Source organism: Puntigrus tetrazona, chromosome 10, assembly GCF_018831695.1.
Source record: "Puntigrus tetrazona isolate hp1 chromosome 10, ASM1883169v1, whole genome shotgun sequence".
In the NCBI taxonomy this organism is placed as follows: Eukaryota; Metazoa; Chordata; class Actinopteri; order Cypriniformes; family Cyprinidae; genus Puntigrus; species Puntigrus tetrazona.
Window position 1 is genome coordinate 11,514,803 of NC_056708.1, and position 19,140 is coordinate 11,533,942.

The 19,140-nt window shown below is 38.4% G+C and overlaps 4 protein-coding genes across 18 annotated transcripts in view; 3 read left to right on the plus strand and 1 right to left on the minus strand.

The window, feature by feature from the left end:
* Positions 1-12,160, plus strand: part of sytl2a (synaptotagmin-like 2a) — a 14,398-nt gene extending 2,238 nt beyond the window's left edge. The window contains exons 2-19 of one of the 13 annotated variants that reach the window (XM_043250935.1): positions 80-335; positions 1,315-1,466; positions 1,700-1,823; positions 2,860-2,914; positions 3,012-3,105; positions 4,592-5,086; positions 5,745-7,814; positions 8,519-8,623; positions 9,316-9,369; positions 9,770-9,864; positions 10,023-10,139; positions 10,300-10,469; positions 10,559-10,661; positions 10,739-10,900; positions 11,118-11,214; positions 11,288-11,387; positions 11,473-11,678; positions 11,769-12,160. In XM_043250935.1, the coding sequence (XP_043106870.1) occupies positions 235-335; positions 1,315-1,466; positions 1,700-1,823; positions 2,860-2,914; positions 3,012-3,105; positions 4,592-5,086; positions 5,745-7,814; positions 8,519-8,623; positions 9,316-9,369; positions 9,770-9,864; positions 10,023-10,139; positions 10,300-10,469; positions 10,559-10,661; positions 10,739-10,900; positions 11,118-11,214; positions 11,288-11,387; positions 11,473-11,678; positions 11,769-11,914 (4,446 nt within the window). In that variant the 5' untranslated portion in view covers positions 80-234 and the 3' untranslated portion in view covers positions 11,915-12,160. Of the gene's footprint in view, positions 1-79; positions 336-1,314; positions 1,467-1,699; positions 1,824-2,859; positions 2,915-3,011; positions 3,106-4,591; positions 5,087-5,744; positions 7,815-8,471; positions 8,624-9,315; positions 9,370-9,769; positions 9,865-10,022; positions 10,140-10,299; positions 10,470-10,558; positions 10,662-10,738; positions 10,901-11,117; positions 11,215-11,287; positions 11,388-11,472; positions 11,679-11,768 lie in introns of those variants that run through there. The other 12 variants (XM_043250923.1, XM_043250926.1, XM_043250922.1 and 9 more) reach the window with 12 other exon arrangements.
* Positions 12,161-12,427: 267 nt separating this feature from the next.
* On the plus strand, positions 12,428-15,092 carry crebzf (CREB/ATF bZIP transcription factor). 2 transcript variants are annotated; one of them, XM_043250945.1, is made up of 3 exons: positions 12,428-12,587; positions 13,135-14,182; positions 14,659-15,092. In XM_043250945.1, exon 2 carries the CDS (start codon positions 13,161-13,163, stop codon positions 13,926-13,928), a length of 768 nt encoding a protein of 255 aa, XP_043106880.1. In that variant the 5' UTR covers positions 12,428-12,587; positions 13,135-13,160; the 3' UTR covers positions 13,929-14,182; positions 14,659-15,092. The 2 variants fall into 2 exon arrangements, with proteins under 2 accessions (XP_043106880.1, XP_043106881.1); XM_043250946.1 differs by lacking the exon at positions 14,659-15,092 and having other exon boundaries at positions 12,430-12,587; positions 13,135-13,663; positions 13,764-13,905.
* A 942-nt stretch (positions 15,093-16,034) lies between these two features.
* Positions 16,035-18,203, minus strand: tmem126a (transmembrane protein 126A). Of its 2 annotated transcripts, none has more exons than XM_043250948.1 (5): positions 17,407-18,203; positions 17,109-17,224; positions 16,832-17,025; positions 16,475-16,589; positions 16,035-16,370 (listed from the first exon to the last, which is right to left on the minus strand). In XM_043250948.1, exons 2-5 carry the CDS (start codon positions 17,216-17,218, stop codon positions 16,172-16,174), a joined length of 618 nt encoding a protein of 205 aa, XP_043106883.1. In that variant the 5' UTR covers positions 17,219-17,224; positions 17,407-18,203; the 3' UTR covers positions 16,035-16,171. The 2 variants fall into 2 exon arrangements, with proteins under 2 accessions (XP_043106883.1, XP_043106882.1); XM_043250947.1 differs by having other exon boundaries at positions 17,527-17,684.
* Positions 16,965-19,140, plus strand: part of dlg2 (discs, large homolog 2 (Drosophila)) — a 137,242-nt gene continuing 135,066 nt past the window's right edge. The window contains exon 1 of the mRNA XM_043250936.1: positions 16,965-17,091. Within this exon, the coding sequence (XP_043106871.1) occupies positions 17,064-17,091 (28 nt within the window). The 5' untranslated portion in view covers positions 16,965-17,063. The remainder of the gene's footprint in view (positions 17,092-19,140) is intronic.

Consider the following 19,140-nt stretch of genomic DNA (forward strand, 5'->3'; position numbering starts at 1 on the left):
TTGTTGTTGTTGTTGTTGTTGTTGTTGTTTTTTTGCTTTTTTTTTATTTGCTGAAACTCCTTCTGTCTGTCTGGTGCAGGTGCTCCTCTGATGTTCCTCATGATGTGATGCGGTGACTTATCAAGCATCAGCCTTCAAGTTACCCTCAGTGATGCTCTTGACAATTTTCAGTGAACCAGTCAGAGGCGACCTGAGACTCATCTGTTAGCAGCACCTACCCTGAAACCATTCATCATGATTGACCTGAGTTATCTGACAGAGGAAGAGCAAGAGATGATCCTGGCAGTGCTGAAGAGAGATTCAGAGCTTAAGAAGTTGGAAGAACAGAGGGTCAAGTGAGTTCAGCGGAAAGGTTCCTTGGTGGATGAAGAAAATAAATTCATTTGCTCTAATCGTGTATAATTAGGCAATAGTCCACTTATTGCTAATGGGCCAGTTACACAGAATGCATTTTTACATTCCACTTTTCCTTAGTTTTTGTATGAAAACAGATGAACTTTTTTGCCACTGGAGACCATTTACTTGCAATGTGAGGGCAATAAAAACAGAGACAATGTTCTAAACATCTTCTGTTCCACGGAATGTCGTACAAGTTTGGAACAACATGAGGATGAGAAAATTATTTTTCATTTTTGAGTGGATAATCCCTTGACATAAATACACCTTACTATTTTTTTTTATATCTTAAAAAATTGTGCATCTTTATTTGCCTTTCTTTGTATTTGTTTACTTTATTGAATAAGTTAACCCCTAAAAGGTTCACAGGTCCGTTCCAATAGGATCATGCATAATAATAAAATAATAGTAATAAAAGATGATGATAATAATAATAACAGTACTACTACTACTAATAATAATAATGCTATCTGCAAATAATAAAATATGCATGGATAAGATAGCAAACTACATTATAAAATCAGTCATTTATTCTATCAAACTGTTTAACATTTTGCCATTATTTTATGCACATGCAAACATAAGCATACTGTCATCCTTAACTTGAAAAGATGTATAAAAGAAAATTGGACCAGGCTAAATTAAATAGGAGTTGCAGGTTTGAGGTCATGTTTGTTGCCATTTAATATTCAACCTTTAACCTCTAGTCCTTTAAAAAATTTAAGCAAAACCAGTTTCAGTTCTCAGAGTTAACAGTTTACGTTTTAGACAATATCTGGGTTTTATCAGTTTGAATGTCACTGCTAACGCTCAGTCTGTAATGCTGGATCTTTGGGATGTTTTTGTTCCATGACCTTGTGTGTGTGTGTGTGTGTATATGTGTGTATTTATTAATTTCTAAATTTGATGTCCTTTCAGGCAGCTTCGTAAGACTGAGAGAGACAGAAGCAGGCTGAAGTACTTGACTGGGGAGTGGTTTTATGAGACAAAGAATCACAGACACAGAGACAGGATCCATGGCTCCGACATCATCAGAGCGTCCATGAGACAGAAGAAACCCGTGACGATATGTGAGTGTTGCCAGCGAACAGAATCAGATAGAGAACGAGCTCTAATGTCGCTCATTATTTCCATTGCATGTACCCCGTCCCTGATTAGCACCAGAACTCTGTGTTTACGTCACATTTTACCTTTAATAATAAATCGCCCATAAATCAAACCATTTATTAAATGAGATATCTCATGCAGTTTCTTTAGATGTTTTTAATACATGTTTGAGCATTACAAATGTTTCTTATTGCAGTGGAACTCTCTCAAAGATGGTCTGAGAAATCCAGTCGTGTTTATGGTGAGAAGAAAGATGTGTACATCCCTCCAGAACTTTTAGGACTCATTGATGATCCATCAACAGAATCACACAATGAGAGGTACGTTTTTGGTGTTAAGTACATTTTATGATTGGAACATTCCAGTACAGTGTTTCATCTAATTGAAACATGTTGCAGCGCATGCTGGAATAATGTTGTTTTTTCTTGTTTTTGTCATACCTGTTATGTGAAATCTTGTAGAATGCAATGGGATGACATGTTTATACAAATGTTTGTATTTTATGGTTATTAAGTATGCTGGTCATTATGATACCAGGTACAAAAATGTAAAATGTTGCATAATTAGATGGTTGTTCATGCACCAATTTTCATGCCATATGCGAGATACTAACAAAGGGTAAAAACATTTTTTTAACAACTATTTGATCTTTATATAAACTATATCATGTTAGTGGAGTTTTAGGTTTGAAAAAAAAACAACTGTAAAAACATTAATATTCTGAAATATTATTTCAGCGCATGCCATTGTTATACTTGATTAAAGGATATTATGGCGGCTCTGCCTTGTCAACACACCAACGCTGCATCCGCCCATTAGCCTGATGGGACTGACCGTGTTGTCATCAACAGCCTTAAATTTGTGGACACTATCTTTTAAAGCTCTCATATCACAGCTCATGTAGAACAACATGAAAAGAAACACAATCAGTCTACCAGTTTATGCATACTTGTTTATGAAATGTTGAATTTGGCAGGGAGTGAACCTGTACTCTAGGTCTAGCATAATCTGTAGGAGAAACATTTCCCATGTTTTCCCAGACATTGGTGGGGGAATCTGGAGCCAGTAAGCTGCTTCAAGGGTCAGATTTCACGTGCTGCTGTTTTCCCTCTGTCTGACACCATGTAATGGCATTATACTGTCACATAGCAGCATGGAAACTTAGTGCTTGCCGAATCTTGTGACTTTCCAGGGGCTCCAGCACCATAGAGATGTATTAATGATTGAATATAGAAGTATAGAAACTGTTCACAATGCACAAAGCTTTCAGTGACCTATTGGTTTTTATCATGTTGGTGAATCTTGCATTTAATTTATCTGAATGTTTTGTGAATCTGTATTATCACCTCTATACAGGGTGGATGATGAGTTGCCAGAAGCACAGCAGGAAAGGCAGAGACCTCAAATCAAGGTACACTACACTAAATCCAGTTACTAAGATCATTTTGCTGAATTTTCAGTTTTCTTTATTACACATTTGTTTTAATTCCATTAACTTTACTATGTAGCCTAGGCAGAATCCATTCAGTAGTGTGCGTTCGAAGAGAGATGATGCCAGACTTATCAATGGAGTGAAAGAGACTGATCAGACACCTTCTGAGGGTGAGAATTATCTTCTCAATTTATCCTCGCATTGATTTTTATACACGCCGTAGAGAGTGTCCCTATAAAAAATAGTTGACAAAGATTCAGGCATTTTACAGGACTTAATGGCGTGTTAAGTTTTTAACATCATATGTTAATTACTGATATAATCTTGAACTACTCAAATCTTTTTGCAAATTTTACAAATCGTAGGGTGTAAATTACAAGTAAATTATATTTACTTGATTAAAAAAATCTTTTCATGTAATGATTACATTGAATTTTGTTTTAGCTTCATTGTAATTTCTGATTAGTAAATACTTTTTTTTATTTTTTATTTTTAGTTAACAATAACACTGATTTAGAGTTTTTAATATAGTGTTTTCTGTTAGAACTTTGGACAGATGATCTATATGATTTAACACAGATTTAACATTTGTGTGATACTGTCCAGTTCAGTAATAGATGAGGTAACAGATGTGTTGTGTTTTTAACGGAGTGGATGTTCTGAAGAGCAAAAGGTCAGAACATATTTCTTGCAAGAACAGTAAGTTTGTTTGACTGATCCCTATTGTGAACAGCATATTTACCTCTTCTGGGCTGTGTTGTTTGCTTGAAATGATCTCTGCTCTGGGCATAACAACTGAATGCTGTCTGCATGCATATGTGTTAAGCGTTATTTTGTATAACGGCATGTTACATTTGCATTATATGTTGGCAGTAAAACTTGTTGCTCCAAGGTTTTTGATTAGGACTGCATCAAAGTCTGCTTTCAGATCGTACGGGAGTGTAAATACTCAATAATTGTCACACGTACAGGAGTAGTTTTGTATATTTCCAGGATTCAACTCTAAATGTAAATGTAATGTGCTTGTAAATGTAATGTGTGGCATTTAGTGTTATTATAATACATGAGAAAAAAGGTACCATTGAAATGGTCTCCAAAATATTTCCGCAGAACGTTGAACCTGTTGTAGTGGTCGGGAGTAGCAAGGCTTTATGGAGCTGCCAAACTTTAAGAAGATTATACTGAGAAATATGTTGTTCTTAGTAGCTAAGCTGCCACGCATGACCAGTCTGTACCTTAGGCGTAGATGGTACATTTTTCATGGGCTTTTATTGTGTAGTAAGGCTAGTGTTGTTATGAGCGTAAAGGTCAATATTAAAGTTGTAAGTTTTTTGAATAGGCCACAAATATATACACTGTAAAAGTAAAATTGTGACTACTGACTGTGACTTGTAACTGACTTGATATGGTATCAGTATATCTGTTATCCCTGACTTATATTCTTAGGTTGCTTGCAAGCTTTTATCCCATCCATCTCATTCCTATACCATTAAATTTTCATCAATTAACAGATACTGTATTACTGTTACAAGAAGAGAACTGTTAATTGAAATGCATCATGAATTCATCATAAAACATGAATTCATGTTTTTGTGCATGCATGTCTTTGTTCCTTCTTTTACTGCTTCATTACCCAACTATTTGGTTATTTTTCAGAGACTTTCCTTCCAGCTGAGAACTACACACTCCATCACACTACTCCAAACACAGACAACACTGACACCCACTTAGTCACACAATGCAAACCTGTACCAAAAAAAAGATTGCTGCTGTGCTCCTGCAAGAACCCTTCCCCGGACACTGCCCTCAGTGACAATGGAGTTAAACAGGTCGTGACCCCTGCTCCCAGAGGCATTTTGAAGCACAACATCTCTAGCTGTAGCTCTACTGACTCCCTGCATCTCCAAATTCCTACCAGTGATGACAGCAGCAGCAGCAGTCAATCTTCAGCTACAGTCAGTCCTGAAACTCCCATCAGCCCTCCTCTTTCCCCCTGCTCCGTGCACTCTGCATCAGGGTGGTTAGATAGGAAACAGGTCCGCTTCTCTTCTGTTGTTGGGCCTATAGAGAGAGTACAAGGAGAGCACAGTGTGCTGGAAGATGATTGGAGTCCTCTGTCGGAACAGGATAGAAGCAGTATCACAGACAACGGTAACATGGTTGTATCCACGAAAAAGTACTCAAAAGGATAGTTTGGCCAGAAAATAAAAATTATTTTACTTGCTGTCATGTAGTTCCAAACATGTATTTAAAGGGATTCTTTAAAATTCCTTCTGTTCAAGTTTGGAAAGACATGTGGGTGAATAAATGATGAACAGTTGAATTTTCTGTCTGGTTGAACTATCCCATTAAAACATGGAAGTCCCCTTAAAATCAAAAGTGTGTTGAGCATTGAGCCTGTAGAGAGGTTGCGGGAACGATAGGTAGATCAAAGAAATGTTTAAGTGACATAATCAGCCAAAAAAATCTAGCAACCTGTAGTTCAGCAGTTAATATGCTAACACATCAATACACATACTAACTGCATGTGCGTGCATGCCATATACATAAAGCACATGGCTTCTGGTAAATGCTTGTGCGTATGTTGATTAATCCACAAATAGTGATTAGTAAATAAACACTGCAAGAAATGACTGTAAGGGTGTAACTTTCAAAAATCATCTGTAAAATCATCTGATCTCAGGAATCATGGTCAGATTTGTGTCATTTAATGTAGTATTGTCTTTTGGAAGTCATTATTCTCTCAAAGCATTATTCTCTGTCACTTGCATGCAAAACTTTTTAAAACTTGCGATTGTCTTCAATGCAGGTCATCATGAGGTTTATGGTGAGCCTCAGCTCTCACAGGTGTCCAACTTCCACGGCTCTACTGAGGCAGCAGGTAAGGCCATTGGGTTAAGTGCAGAGGGCCAGACTGATAAGATTACGGTGGAAGAGGGTCGTTCATTTTCGAAGGTACTTGAATGGTTTGGGAGAGGATCTCGAGATGGAAAGCTAAAGGAGTTGCCAGTTAGGAAAGAGATGAAAGAAGAGGAGCCAAAAGAAAGCCCAGAAGCCAAGTTAGAAGATTCTGTGCCTTTAGTTTTACAGCCAAAGACCAAGCCACCACCAAAGCAACGTAGGGGGCTTTTTGCATTGTTTTCGAGAGAAGACAAAAAAGACCATAGTCCTGAAGTTCAAGCATCTGACCAAGAAGTGATAAGTCAAGATAAAATAAAAAGTTCAGAATATAAAACATCTTGTACTTTAAGATCTGAAGATGATAATTTACTTTTACAGTCCTCTGTTCCTACAAACAGTAAGACTGCAGAAATACAGCAGGATAAAACAGAAAAACAAATATGTGAAGATCCTCCTCAAAGAGAGACGTTTGACCAAGGTGAAATATCATCAGGAAGACTGGCCAACCTGAGGTCTTTCTGGGAAAGGGGGAACAAAGGACCTAAAATACTGAGCATCAAAAGAGAGGATGAAGTAGAAGGAAGTGAGACATCTCAGCTTAATGAGAATTATCAAGATGCTGTGGACCGAAGGTTGTCAGATTCCAGCATTAGCTCATCCAAGCCCAAACCTGATGATCCAAACCCAAATCCAGTTGATATAGAATCTACATCATGTGATATCTCTCCAATCTCACCTAGAAGAACAGCCAATGGTGTTGATGTGTCCGCCATATCCTCACATGAAGATGACAAACCTTCTAGTTTGGAAAGCAATAGGATTTTAGAAGTTTCAAGCAGTGAACCACAAACTCTCACAGTAAAAATGAATGCCAAATTGTCACCGAGTTCATTTCTAGAACACAAAGATGCATATCTGGACAATGAGCAACAGGAAGACACAATCTCCAGGGACATATCTGACATATCTGAAATCTCCACCGTCAAAATGTCTCTAAGTCAACAGGAAGATTCAATTTCTATTAATGATCTTAAGTCGTTTTGGGAGAAAGAAAAAAGCGGCTTTAGAGTAATTGTAGGCTCACCAACGTGCACAGCTAATGTTAAAGATCCATCTCCAGACTCATCTCCAAAATGTTCTTTAGGGGAACTTTCTAAACCTCAGTTTGATATCAGGTCAACCAGCCCAAGTTCCCCAGGAAGTTTCAGAGATGCTGGACTGACACAAAAAGAGAAGATGGAACAGACTGAGGAAAAACAAAGAAGTCCAAGTAGAGTGCCATTACAAGACCTTCAAGATATTAGAGGTAGGGTACCTTACATCACCCAGAATATTTTTAATTTCAAAGAGTCAATTTCAGACGAACACTCAAAGCCAAGTCCACCACCATCTCCCCTCAGAAGTCTCCCTGCAAAAGGCGAACAAGATAAGCCACAGTCCACTGACCCAAAAGACCAAGATCAAACCAGCACTTCCAGCCCATTACTGCAGCCTAAAGTACCTCGTAAAGATTCATATCCAAACAAAGAATCCAGGAAGGATCCCTTAGATTCTCCTTTAAAAACCTTTGCAATAGATATAAGTCCCTCCAACAAGAGTCCATGCACCGTAAGGGTTAACCCAGGGCAAACCAAGTCCTGCATCTCTCCTGAGCACCACAGGAAGACTTCAGATGGAAGCTGTGATGTAAGACCCATCATGCCCAAAGAACGAAAGTTGTCAGCTGACTCTCTCACCCGGTTTTATATTCCTTTGAGTTTACACCATTACCTGGGCGTACCTGAGCAGGCAGTGTTAGATGAAAGAAAACAGGTTAAAGTGCAGGCAGGTGAAACTTTTGAACAGGTGAACCAAGGCAGAACAAGCAATGAGAGCTCCCCTTCTCGACACTCCCTGCTTGAATCAGAGGAGATCACCTTTGACTCCTCTGGGAGCTCCACACCTGAAGCCTGGTCAATCTCACACGCCAGTTCATACTGTGAGCTCACCTCTCCATTTTGGTAGATTCAGTAGAAAGAGCTTGATTGGTTCAGTGATTCTTGTGGAAGCAGGGTTTATGTCCTTAAAACAATTGCTCAGTGTGACCTGAGAAACATGTACTGCTTGATACTTTGCTCAAGTAAGTTGCTCAACTTTGTAGACATGATAAAATTACCTTCTTGTTCTTCAGGTTTATAACCATTTAAGCCCTGCCTCTACGTCTCTATAGAAACATAATGATCTAATTCCCCAATCAGACTGTATTTATTTGAAATCACAAAGCCTTTTTTCCCCCCCTTTTTTTCAAATTCTTGGTAAGTTAAATTTTTCTAACATGGTGTTTAAAATATTGTTTATAGTTACAGTCAAATGAACACAAGTACCTCAGACACTGAAAAATCATTTTGTAATGATTAAAAGTTTATTGTTTTAACATATACAATTTTATTTCAATTTTATTTTATTATAATTAAAAACAAATCTTTATTTTAAATCTATAACTAATTCAATATTTATTATTTGGCTATTGAATGAATTAGCTCTTTACATACACATTACAAAGGAAAATGAAGAAATTCAAAAGCTAATGGATGGAAATGCCACCTATTTCAAATTGAGTACTAACTGTTGTATATGTAATGTATCAGTAGACTACTGTTTTTGTATGGTTTGCTGATTCTTTCTTGATATGGGATGTGACAGGGGACAGCGAGGATGACGGCCCTGTCAAAGCTGCCCTGGAACGAGCCAATGCCAGACCTATCTCTATTTCCAAGAGTCTAGAGGACCTGGCATCCACACCTTTACGTAAGTTTCCCTTTATGTTTTGTTGACTTTAAGACCTTATCTGACTTCAGGAAAAGGTCAAATGTTGTGATCTTTGAGGATCTTGACTATTACAGAGAATTATTTCAGTACTGTACGAGTGACAGTCTCTTTCGCCCTCTGCTGGACATTTGTTTAAAACTTGCAATGTCTCTAGTGCAGTGGTTCCCAACCTTTTTTAACTCACAGCCCACACAACCAAACACATATGTTTCCGCGGCCCACTGCAAAAAAATTTAAATGAACCTGTTATTTGTGTCGGGTTGTATGCAGCAAAAATATGTTACATAGCCTAAATCGGCGGGTTGTTTTTAAACCAATCAACGACCTGGAATAGTGAACGCATAGTAACAGTTTATTATTATTTTTTGTTATTTAATTAATTATGATATTTAATTATTACTACACATTTTTACGTACATTAGCAATATTATTATTTCTATTGATAATAACTAGCGGCCCCCCTGCAATACCGTTGCGGCCCACTGGGGGGCCGCGGCCCACAGGTTGAAAACCACTGCTCTAGTGTAATCGAAACATAGTATACCCAGATTTCTCAAGCATTTTTATACTGTGCTGTATTTTCCTATGTTTTATAATATCTTTTTTTTTTTTTTTTTTTTTTTTTTTTAAATGTTTAAATCTTTATTTAACACTTTGTATTCTGAACCTAGAAGAAAGGTGGAAGACTGACACAAGGAGTGATCTTGGACTGAGTATGGAAAATGGTAAACATTTGCTTTATTCATTTATATTATTACATTAAGAAGGTAAGGTCATGACATTTAAATTAGCATCAAAGACATTAAACCTCCTTTTCATAATTGACCCTTGGTCTTTCATGTATATTTTACTTCTTTAAATGGCTAAGGGAATGCATTAACTGACACATGAAAATTTGATGAGCACATGGATTAAAAATGGTTTGCATCCCGTACCGCCCATATTATGCATCTAATGGTGAGGTGGATGGTGAAGCTAAATCAATTATCTATATAAAATATAAACTGTGCTCTTCAGAATCTGAGAACTAGAATTACTTGAATTTATTTCTACTAAAACTAACTCAAATTATTTAATCTTCAACCAAAATGTGCATCCATCAAATGACTGTTTCCTTTGTCTCAGTATCTACAGTCACTTCCAACACCAAAACATCCTTCTCCGACCCAGAACAGGTGAAGATGATGAGTATGTCTATGCCCGCATTTATGCAACAAGAGGTAAAATACAAACCAGAACCCATGAGCATATTAAATGCCGATGTGGAATAACACTGGTTTAATTCTAAACCGCTTGTATCTAAACGCCACCATCCACTGCTTTTATTAACCTCCATACAAGCTAACAATCTCCTGTTGTTTGTGCATGTGACTAATAGATGGATTTCAGAAACAGTGACTGTGCATCAGTGAGCAGCTTCCACAATGACAGACTGAGAACATGCAACACTCCTTCTAATTTTAGCACTTGCTCTGAAGTGGCCTCCATATCCTCTGTATGTGCCCCCATCACAACCCAATGATTCTGAATAGAACAAATTTTGCTCTAATGTAATGCAAATGCATGTATTAACCTATCATAACACACACATTTGTAATGTTCTGTAATGAAAAGGTTTCTGTATAGATCTGTGTCTTTGTGCGGGGTATTTGTAGGTCACTGGCAGTGTAATGAGCATCTACAGTAGTGAGTTTGGTAATGTGGAGGTCAAAGGCACAATCCAGTTCGCCATTCACTACGTGCAAAAACTGGGAGAGTTCCACATCTTTGTTGTTCAGTGCAAAGACCTTGCCGTGGCGGATGTTAAGAGGAACCGATCTGATCCGTAAGTGAAATAATTTGTCCTCACAAGAATATAGCTTCTCTCAAGACAGAGAATCAATAATACATGTGCTTTGTTTGATTGAACTTCAGGTATGTTAAATGTTACTTGTTACCCGACAAAGCAAAATATGGAAAGAAAAAAACATGCGTGAGGAAGAGGACGCTAGATCCAACTTACAATGAAATACTACGGGTATGAGAATTATAAACTATGATTATAAGATCTGTTTTTATATGAATTTGATGATCAAAGTTGTCTTTTCCATGCAGTTTAAGATTCCAATGGAGACGCTGAAAACCCAGAAGCTGAACATTTCTGTGTGGCACAACGACACATTTGGCCGTAACATGTTTCTTGGAGAGGTTGAGCTTGATTTGGCCGAATGGGATTTTAGTAACACCCAGATGAATGAATATTTACTTAAAGGAAGGGTAAGATAATAATTGTCATGTCTATTTGGTTAAAATAGTTTGTTAGGGTAGTCTTTGTTGGCCCACAGACTGAATCGGTTTGTAGGTAACGGCAAAACATTTTTGAAAGTGCTTTTCTTGAGAAGTCTGTGAACAATACATTCCAAATCCTGTTTGATACTAAAGGGTATGAGGTCATATTTGCTGAACTAAAGTATGTCTTTCTTTATTAACTTAGATCCAGGTTCCCACCAGCCCAAAGCATTCTGTCTCGAGTATGGACATGAGTGCAGAGATTAAAGTTGCTCTGCGTTTTGTCCCACAGACTTCTCACAGTAAGATGCTGACACTTTGTATTTGACAAAAAATATTGTTTGATAACTTTCTGATAACTTGTTAATTATGTAGGTCACAAGAACAAGGGGAATGGTGAGGTACAAATATGGGTGAAAGAATGCAAGAATCTGCCTATTACCAGAGGTGTTGCTATTGACCCATTTGTCAAATGGTATTTATAGCCGTTATATATGTTTGTATATATGTTGGATCATTTAATGAGGGATGCTTATAGCGTATATATTTGGTCTTTTCAGCGCAGTCCTGCCTGATAATAGCCGGAAAAGCCGCCAGAAAACCAGAGTGTTGAAGAGGGCATCAGATCCGGTGTTTAACCACACCATGGTGTATGATGGTTTCAGGCAAGAGGACCTCAAAGAGGCCTGTGTGGAGCTTACTGTGTGGGACCACGACAGACTCAATAACCACTTCATTGGGGGTGTTAGGCTGGGTCCAGGAACGGGTAATTGAAAGAATAATTACAACCATACCTAAAAAAAAAAAAAAAAAAAAATTAATATTGACAATCAGTCACGATTTTATCTCATTGCAGGTAAAAGTTACGGCACTGAAGTCAACTGGATGGACTCTAATGTTGCCGAAGCAGCTCTGTGGGAAAAAATGATGCAGTCTCCAAATGATTGGGTGGAAGATATTTTACCTTTGAGAATGATGGTCATGGCAAGAATGTCTAGATAGTAAGAAGCTGAGGCATTTTTGGTAAAACTTATGAACAAATACACACACAAAAAAAAATGATTGTGAACATGAAGAATGCAGTATGTAGAAAGACAATATGTAATATTAAATCGATAGGAGCTAACTTTATGGTTTCTTGACAATTTTGTTGAGGAAAACAAAGAGAATGAAAAATATAATATGCTTATTATTGTAAAGTATGTGGATTTCATGTCTTAAAATAAAAAAAATCTTTTAATCTTTTAATTTGCAGCAAATGTTTGTTAATTTGAAGGTGTCCTAAGACGTTGATTTTAATAAACTTTAAACTTGTATAAACTGGCATCACTTTTATATTTAAAATTCTGTGCATTTAGTTATAAATATACCTGGATTTTGTTGTGTAAAGATTTACAGACTGACAGTAACCAAAGTCCTTTTCTTTGCAGCAACCGAAAAGAAAAAACAAACAAACTGTCGTTGCTCCTCCTCTATGACAAGCGATGCTTACGTGAAGTATCGCGATACTTCACTAGTCGCCATTTTAGTCCTTGTCAGTGTCGTAGTAAGCGCGTTGCTTGTACTTTGGTTCTACAACGTCTAAGCGTAAATATTTTTTCTGTCCTGTTAATTTCGTCTTCTCGTATTTTTCTTCATCCAGTCGACGTCAGAAGATATCAGTATTCCATTTAAGGTAAGTTACTTGGGTTATAAATAAAAACTGCGTAGTTTTCTTTGCGTGAAGAAATTGCTTTGTCACGCAGATAAAAGCGCGCTCCAGCGGCCTACTGGACAAAACCACCGTGAAGGGCATATCCTTTGTTGTATTCGATATTAAGAGTTTTTCTTGTGTCGAATATAATATTAGAGCGTGAGCGTGTGCACGTTTTGTATATATAAAAAAAACATCTTTGTGATTTTTGTTAGATGTTCGCAAACTCCGAACGCACGGAAGAATGTGGGTCGTTTCCTCCCACTTTTTTTGTTAACATTTTTTATTTTAGCTCAAACGTGTTAACTCTTAACAATTTATTACTATCTTGTATTGTTTCAAATTGGATTGGGATTTTTTAGTCGAACATTTCTCAGTGGTTTGGCATCTTTATATATGTATATGTAACTTTTATTGCTTTCTCCCATACCGTACAAATAATTCAAATTTTATGAAGTATATAAAATAAGCTCGTTTATTGCTGTTATTTTATTTTTTACTAATTTATCAATGCTTTGTTCCTATACAGTTTCCACAATATCCAGAAACGCAGCCATGATCACCAGAAAAAGAGGAAGAAGCAGCCTAAACGCTGACATCACATGTACGAGCACCTCCCGTGAGACTGATGGCGTTTCGAAAACCAGTAACGCAAGTGAAACGAACATACAAACTTCCCCAGAAAGCGACACCAACGATTGGGGCCTGGATGATCTGCTTGGCTCCGGGTTCAACTGGGACCTGGACAACGAAGTGCTTGATGCTTTCGTCAACTTGGAATCACAGACGACGACCAGCGACGAGACCGACCAAAGCGCTGTGCTTGACCTTGCCGCGTCCCGCAGTAGAGGTGTAGTTCAGAGATCAAAACTGCAAGACGTCTCCGGTCGGATCATCAACAAGAATGCCATCGCAGCGAGGATAAACCGTTTAAAGAAGAAAGAATACGTCAGTGGCCTGGAACAGAGAGTTGGTTCTTTGACAACGGAGAATCGCGTTCTCAAGCAGGAAAATGGCAATCTTAACAAGAGAGTGGAAGAGTTGGAGAATGAAACTAGGTACTTGAGAGCCGTGTTGGCCAATGAGAGCATGCTGGCTCAGCTGTTGTCTAGATTGAGCGGTGTGAACGGCATGAAATTCTCTACCTCGCTTTTCCAGGAATCCAACGAGAATGACCACGATTATGCCATGCCGAGGAAGAGGGTGAAGGTGGAAGACAAAGATACTGCAGGTGGCATCTGCCTGCATGTGGACAAAGACCACGTCTCGGTGGAATTCTGCACCAAATGTGCAGAGAGTTCAAGCTTGTCGCATAAAATGTAGGGTCAAGTATTTTACCTTTTGAACGTTTCCCAAGACTGAACATTTGCACAAGATGTAAATGAGGGGACATGACAACGGTAGTTGTCAAATATAGAGTTAACTGTTTAAATGTGTGCAGAGCTTGAATGGCATGTCTGTTGAACTTGCTTTCAATACAAGTTACTGCTAAACTTGTTGACAGTTTTCTTCTAGGTGCTTGGTCCGCCATGCTGGATGACTGGGTCACAGAACATCCTTGACTGCTGAAATCCATGGTAAGGATCAAGAAGTAGAAGACTGCACAGAGCTGGTTAACTCCTAAGATGAAGACAATGCTTTTTGCCAGTTCACGGCACAATATGAACTGTAAACTATATAATTTTTTTTGTTTTGGTTTCATTTGCTATTTGTTTAAAGTATTGAAGATAACAAAAAGAAATTAAGCATTGCTTTTACATACTTTGGATGCTTATTGGATTACACAGTTGTATGTAATTTCAGTTAAAGTAGACTTTAAGGGATAGTAGTTAAGTGGACAAAAAAAAGTTTAAGAGAATTATGTAAATGGGTGATGTTTCACAAAGGGCTTCTATCTAAATTAATCCATGCATCTGTTCATTCAGGGCTGATACTTTGTTGATTTCAATGCAAGCTTGTATTTTGCTGAAACCGTATGAGCCCTTTCTGAAATATCACTATTTTTCTAAAGAATGTTTTTCATGTAGAACCCTTATTTTTCTTTATGCTAAAGTGGATTTTGCTGTGGGGAAAGCAGAAGAATCGGGACCAGCAGCTTGCATCATGGCCTGGTAAATTTAAAAAAAGGTAGTACTTGAAACAGTGTAAGTTACAGTTTTACTGATTCTTTATCCACACCTGTAAAGACGTCAGATGATGCCATGCTCATTTAGCATCTAAATGAGCGTTTAAACTCCTGTTTATAGTAATGTTTTATTACAAGACATTGAACATCTGTCTCTTATCCATGCTTCATTTTGATTTGTTAAAGCACTTGGGCTTTATTTGACAGTTGTCAGGAGAATAAGTATGTTCTGAAACAGCATTTTTTTTTTTCAAAGGGTCATGGTTTTTGAATATGATTGTGAGATGTAATGGAAATCCAAAGACTGTGCAGACCTATGACTGCAGCTGTTATGAAATAAATTTTCATTTGAATAATGCTAATTGTTTTGTGTCCTAATAAGATGTTAACTACACTCTCCTTCTCTTTTTAGACAGTGCTTTCTTCGCTCTCTACAAATGCCTTTTCTTATCTCTCTTCAGGGTGGATAAAGAGTGGTGATGGTTTCTCCCTATTATATGCAAGAGTATACAGCAAAATTCATTAAGAGCTGTGGTAACACTGACCCCCACAAAAAATCTTTTTATTGGTTATTCTGTTTGGGCCATTGTTGATCATGTTTGATGACTGCAGCTCTGTAGTGTTGACCAATCCAAGCAGTTCTGAAATGTATAACCGTGCAGTTATTTTTAATTAAATGGTACTTTATACATCATGACTGTTCTAACTCTATAGCAACATATATAGCAACACTTTGATAGTAGCTTGTTAACAGCTTATAAAAGGCTACTAAAAAAAACAAATGACAATCTAGATCTTATGAAACGCTGATTAAATGGAGTTTTATGATTAGTTAAAAGCCAATGCTAATAATTGTTAACATTTCAGAACCGTTTGGTTGTGTTGGTCAGGAATTGGAAATTCACTCCCATTAAAAGATCTTTGTGGCAGTTAATGAACATCGAATTAAGGTCCATTAGCTTGTTTCCCGTGCATTTTTAGTTATTAATAGCAGAACTGGTTATGGTTCACACATTCTTTGTTTGCTGACTTTATAAATTGCACATTAGCAAATGTTGTTTGCACCACTTTTTATCCACTTCTTTTCTTTTCATACATGCACGCAAACTAAATAGCGTAGGCAAGCTCTGTTTATTATCTGTAGTAAAATAATGACCAGGCAGTTAACCTTATTCAGAGACTTGAGGTATAAAAAAAAAAACAAAGCCATTAAATTCCTATAAAAACAAGTACCTCAATTTTTTTTTTTTTTGGAAGCTTTGACAGATTTCTCCCTTTTTTAACTTTTGGACAGAGTACAAAGGTATAGTGAATGTTGTTTATTGATCAGACATCAAAACCAAGAACAGATCTGATGAGACTAGGTTAGGCACTGGGAAAGCACGTTTCGCTTGTTTTAAAAAAAAAAATTACAATATCAAAATAAATATAAAACAACTGGTTAACCATGAAGCTCTTCAGTTTCAGAATCGGACATTTTCAGCATTTTTAGGTAGATACCAAACTGCTTAGAGCTCAAGTAGGCTCCAAATAAACTCTGCAGCAACAAAACAGCATACATCTTCTTTACAATGGGTTTGCTGATGTTTGTCCAAAAGCGTATCATGTTCCCCTTCTCTGGCATTGGTGCACTGTTATACCTGCAAAACAATTGGATATCGGATTCAATTACTCAATTACACAACTTGCTACTTATACAGGCTATTTCTAAGAAAATCAGTATATAGTAACTATGTGGACTAACCTGGCTGCAAGACCAGCATTGACAGGTAAGGCCAACAAAATAGGATATATGCCACCACCAACTACACCAACCAAAGCCCCTCTTATCAGGACACAGCTTTGGCAGTTCAGGTCACCTGCGATGCAGGAAGTTAAGAAACATTCAGAGCTTTCACGTGACAAGTGTTTAAGGTAACGGTAAACGCTAGATGAAATGATCCAGGTAACGGTGTTAATGATAACAATAAAATGGCACGTTTTGATTTTCGTACTGGGACGCGCAAAACGCCATTTTATCAAAGCCGATTGGATGATTATTAGACAAGGGAGGGTCAAATGGAAGCTTAATGCAATGTTCATTCGAAATTTGGATCCATACCTGACATTAAAGGGTATGTTACGAACGCAGTGTGAAACGCTGCAGTTGTCAGAAAGGGAAGAACGGCCATGGGAAGGCTGGAAGTAAATCGTCCTTGGGTGATATTGAGTGCTCGTCTGTAAAAGCTGTTGGCAATCAAGCCAGCAAACCCCGCGTTGCCAGATATATAGATGTGGCCGTATGAAAAGAGGTTTCTGTTGGGGTAAAACAGAACTTTCGTCAGCTAACTGCAATGGGGAAACCAAGCGACACATTGCATGGTATGAAACTGACTTACCTGTCTGTATTAGAGAGTTTTTCAAACTTCTTATTCAGAATTTTAATAACCATCGCTCTGGATGATGTCTGGATGTCTGTCTCTTTCACAAACATCCCGTTGTCTGTCATGTTGATCTAAAAGGAGATACAGATATTTGATATATACATATAGCGTATAGAGATAGCGTTTAAAAAGCCATATCCATTAAAATCATATTAATCCTTCGTACGTTAGAGGACGCCTCTTTATAAGCAGAATTTACAGATATGTCGTTTTTTAAAACTAATTCAAACGAATGACAGCCGATTTGTTTTACCTCTGTGTTGATGTACCTCTGTGTTAGCTCAATGTCACGCACAGTCGCAATCCTATCTGTTTATTGCTAACTTCATTTGCACGTGGTGACTGTTTTATGCATCGCATGATTGCTACTCACCGGCGAAAGAGCTTTCAAATAAGCGCTAAACTATTCCGACCCGTGTTCAACAGTCACGGTCCTCAGTGCCAGCAGGGCGCAGCCATGTCTAACCACATGTTTCAGTCAACTCTCACCCCGAGATCCAGGAACAATACGGCGATTCCTATTGGTCCGCGCGTGCGCCAACTGACCAAATGAGCGAACGCCATTGGAGGACGAGTCCCGTCAATCCCGGCGGGTCAACCCTCTCGTTGCTAAGGCGAAACTGGTGATGATGCTGCTGCTGCTGGTGATACTGCACCCACCGTAGAGAGAGTATGCAAACCAGCTTTGGCAAAAGATGCCGTGAATATTGACAGAAAAAATGACGGGAAAGGGGGTGAAGTTGTTCTAACTGCCTTTCGGGACGTTTGACGAGGACCTTTGGGATATATTTGCTCAGATTGGCTTAATTACAGAGGCAATTGTGGAGACATGCGTTATCGGAAAGCTGGATGAAACTTGCAGGTGTTTTCCGACAGGCGTCGCACCGCCAGGCTGCTGTTTCATGGGGGTAATGCATTCTGCCTTGTTTAGTTAAATCTGCCTTCTGTCTCTGCCTAGAGATCGGGATTTCACAGCAGTTTGCCCGCGTGCTGAAGGTTTCGCTCGGTTCTCGAAGTGACGTGAAAGTGGATCGCGCTCGTCGGGCGGCAAGATGATCATCAAAGTCTCCAATTGCAATTTCCAGTTTCTCCTGTTCAAGGATCAGAATCTAAAACATAAAGCACGTGAACGTCATTCCCTGTGTACAGAACAAGTTGTTCTTCAAGAAGCAAGCATGCACCATTCAACTTACACAGGCATATGACACACCGGGATGCCATGCTTATTTATCGCCCGAACTGTTGCTGGATCTCCACATTGGCAGTTTAAGGATTTGAAATAATGCTTGATCAGCATAACGCTGACCGAATCTAATCCAAGAAAAGCCATGTACCGGAGAGCCTTTTTAATTTGATGTACGTGGCCCTTTGGGGCAAAAACTAGTGGTTAGTTTTAGTTTATTTAGTCACTGCGCCTTTAATGTGTGTCGGGGCCGTATGGGTTGTGTTATGGACTGCGTGATTGAATTAGGTTTATGTAGTGAAACACCAAAGGCATTTAAGGAGTCGGTGGTTGCGCGAATATTCCAGCAAAATAATCCTCGGAGAGCTCGGCACCGAGAACATATGCAGACACCGGAGAGCATTTCTTATGGACTCATCCACACCTAGGTGCACTCGATCACTCTCCACTCTTTCTATCGGATTATGGATTTATTTCTCATGAGCGACAATCATGCGCTCGGCATGTGTTTTCTTCTGCAAGATGTTTCGGCGCGTGCCTCTTCCTGTTTAACTTGACAATTAAAAGCGACGACCCCGAGAGCTGCCGATCGTTTTTTTTAACATCTACAATCAAGGACCCGAGCGGGAACTTGCTGCTTTTAGCAGGTGACACTTTCTCAAAGACACTGACAGCAGATGAGGGCGAAACTTTTGTGTCGCCGTTTCCATGCGTGACAATCCCACGAGGACATAAAGGAGTAATTATGCCCTTAAGAAAACGAGGTGAGAAATAAACATCGCAGCGTGCGTGCAATCGTGGAAA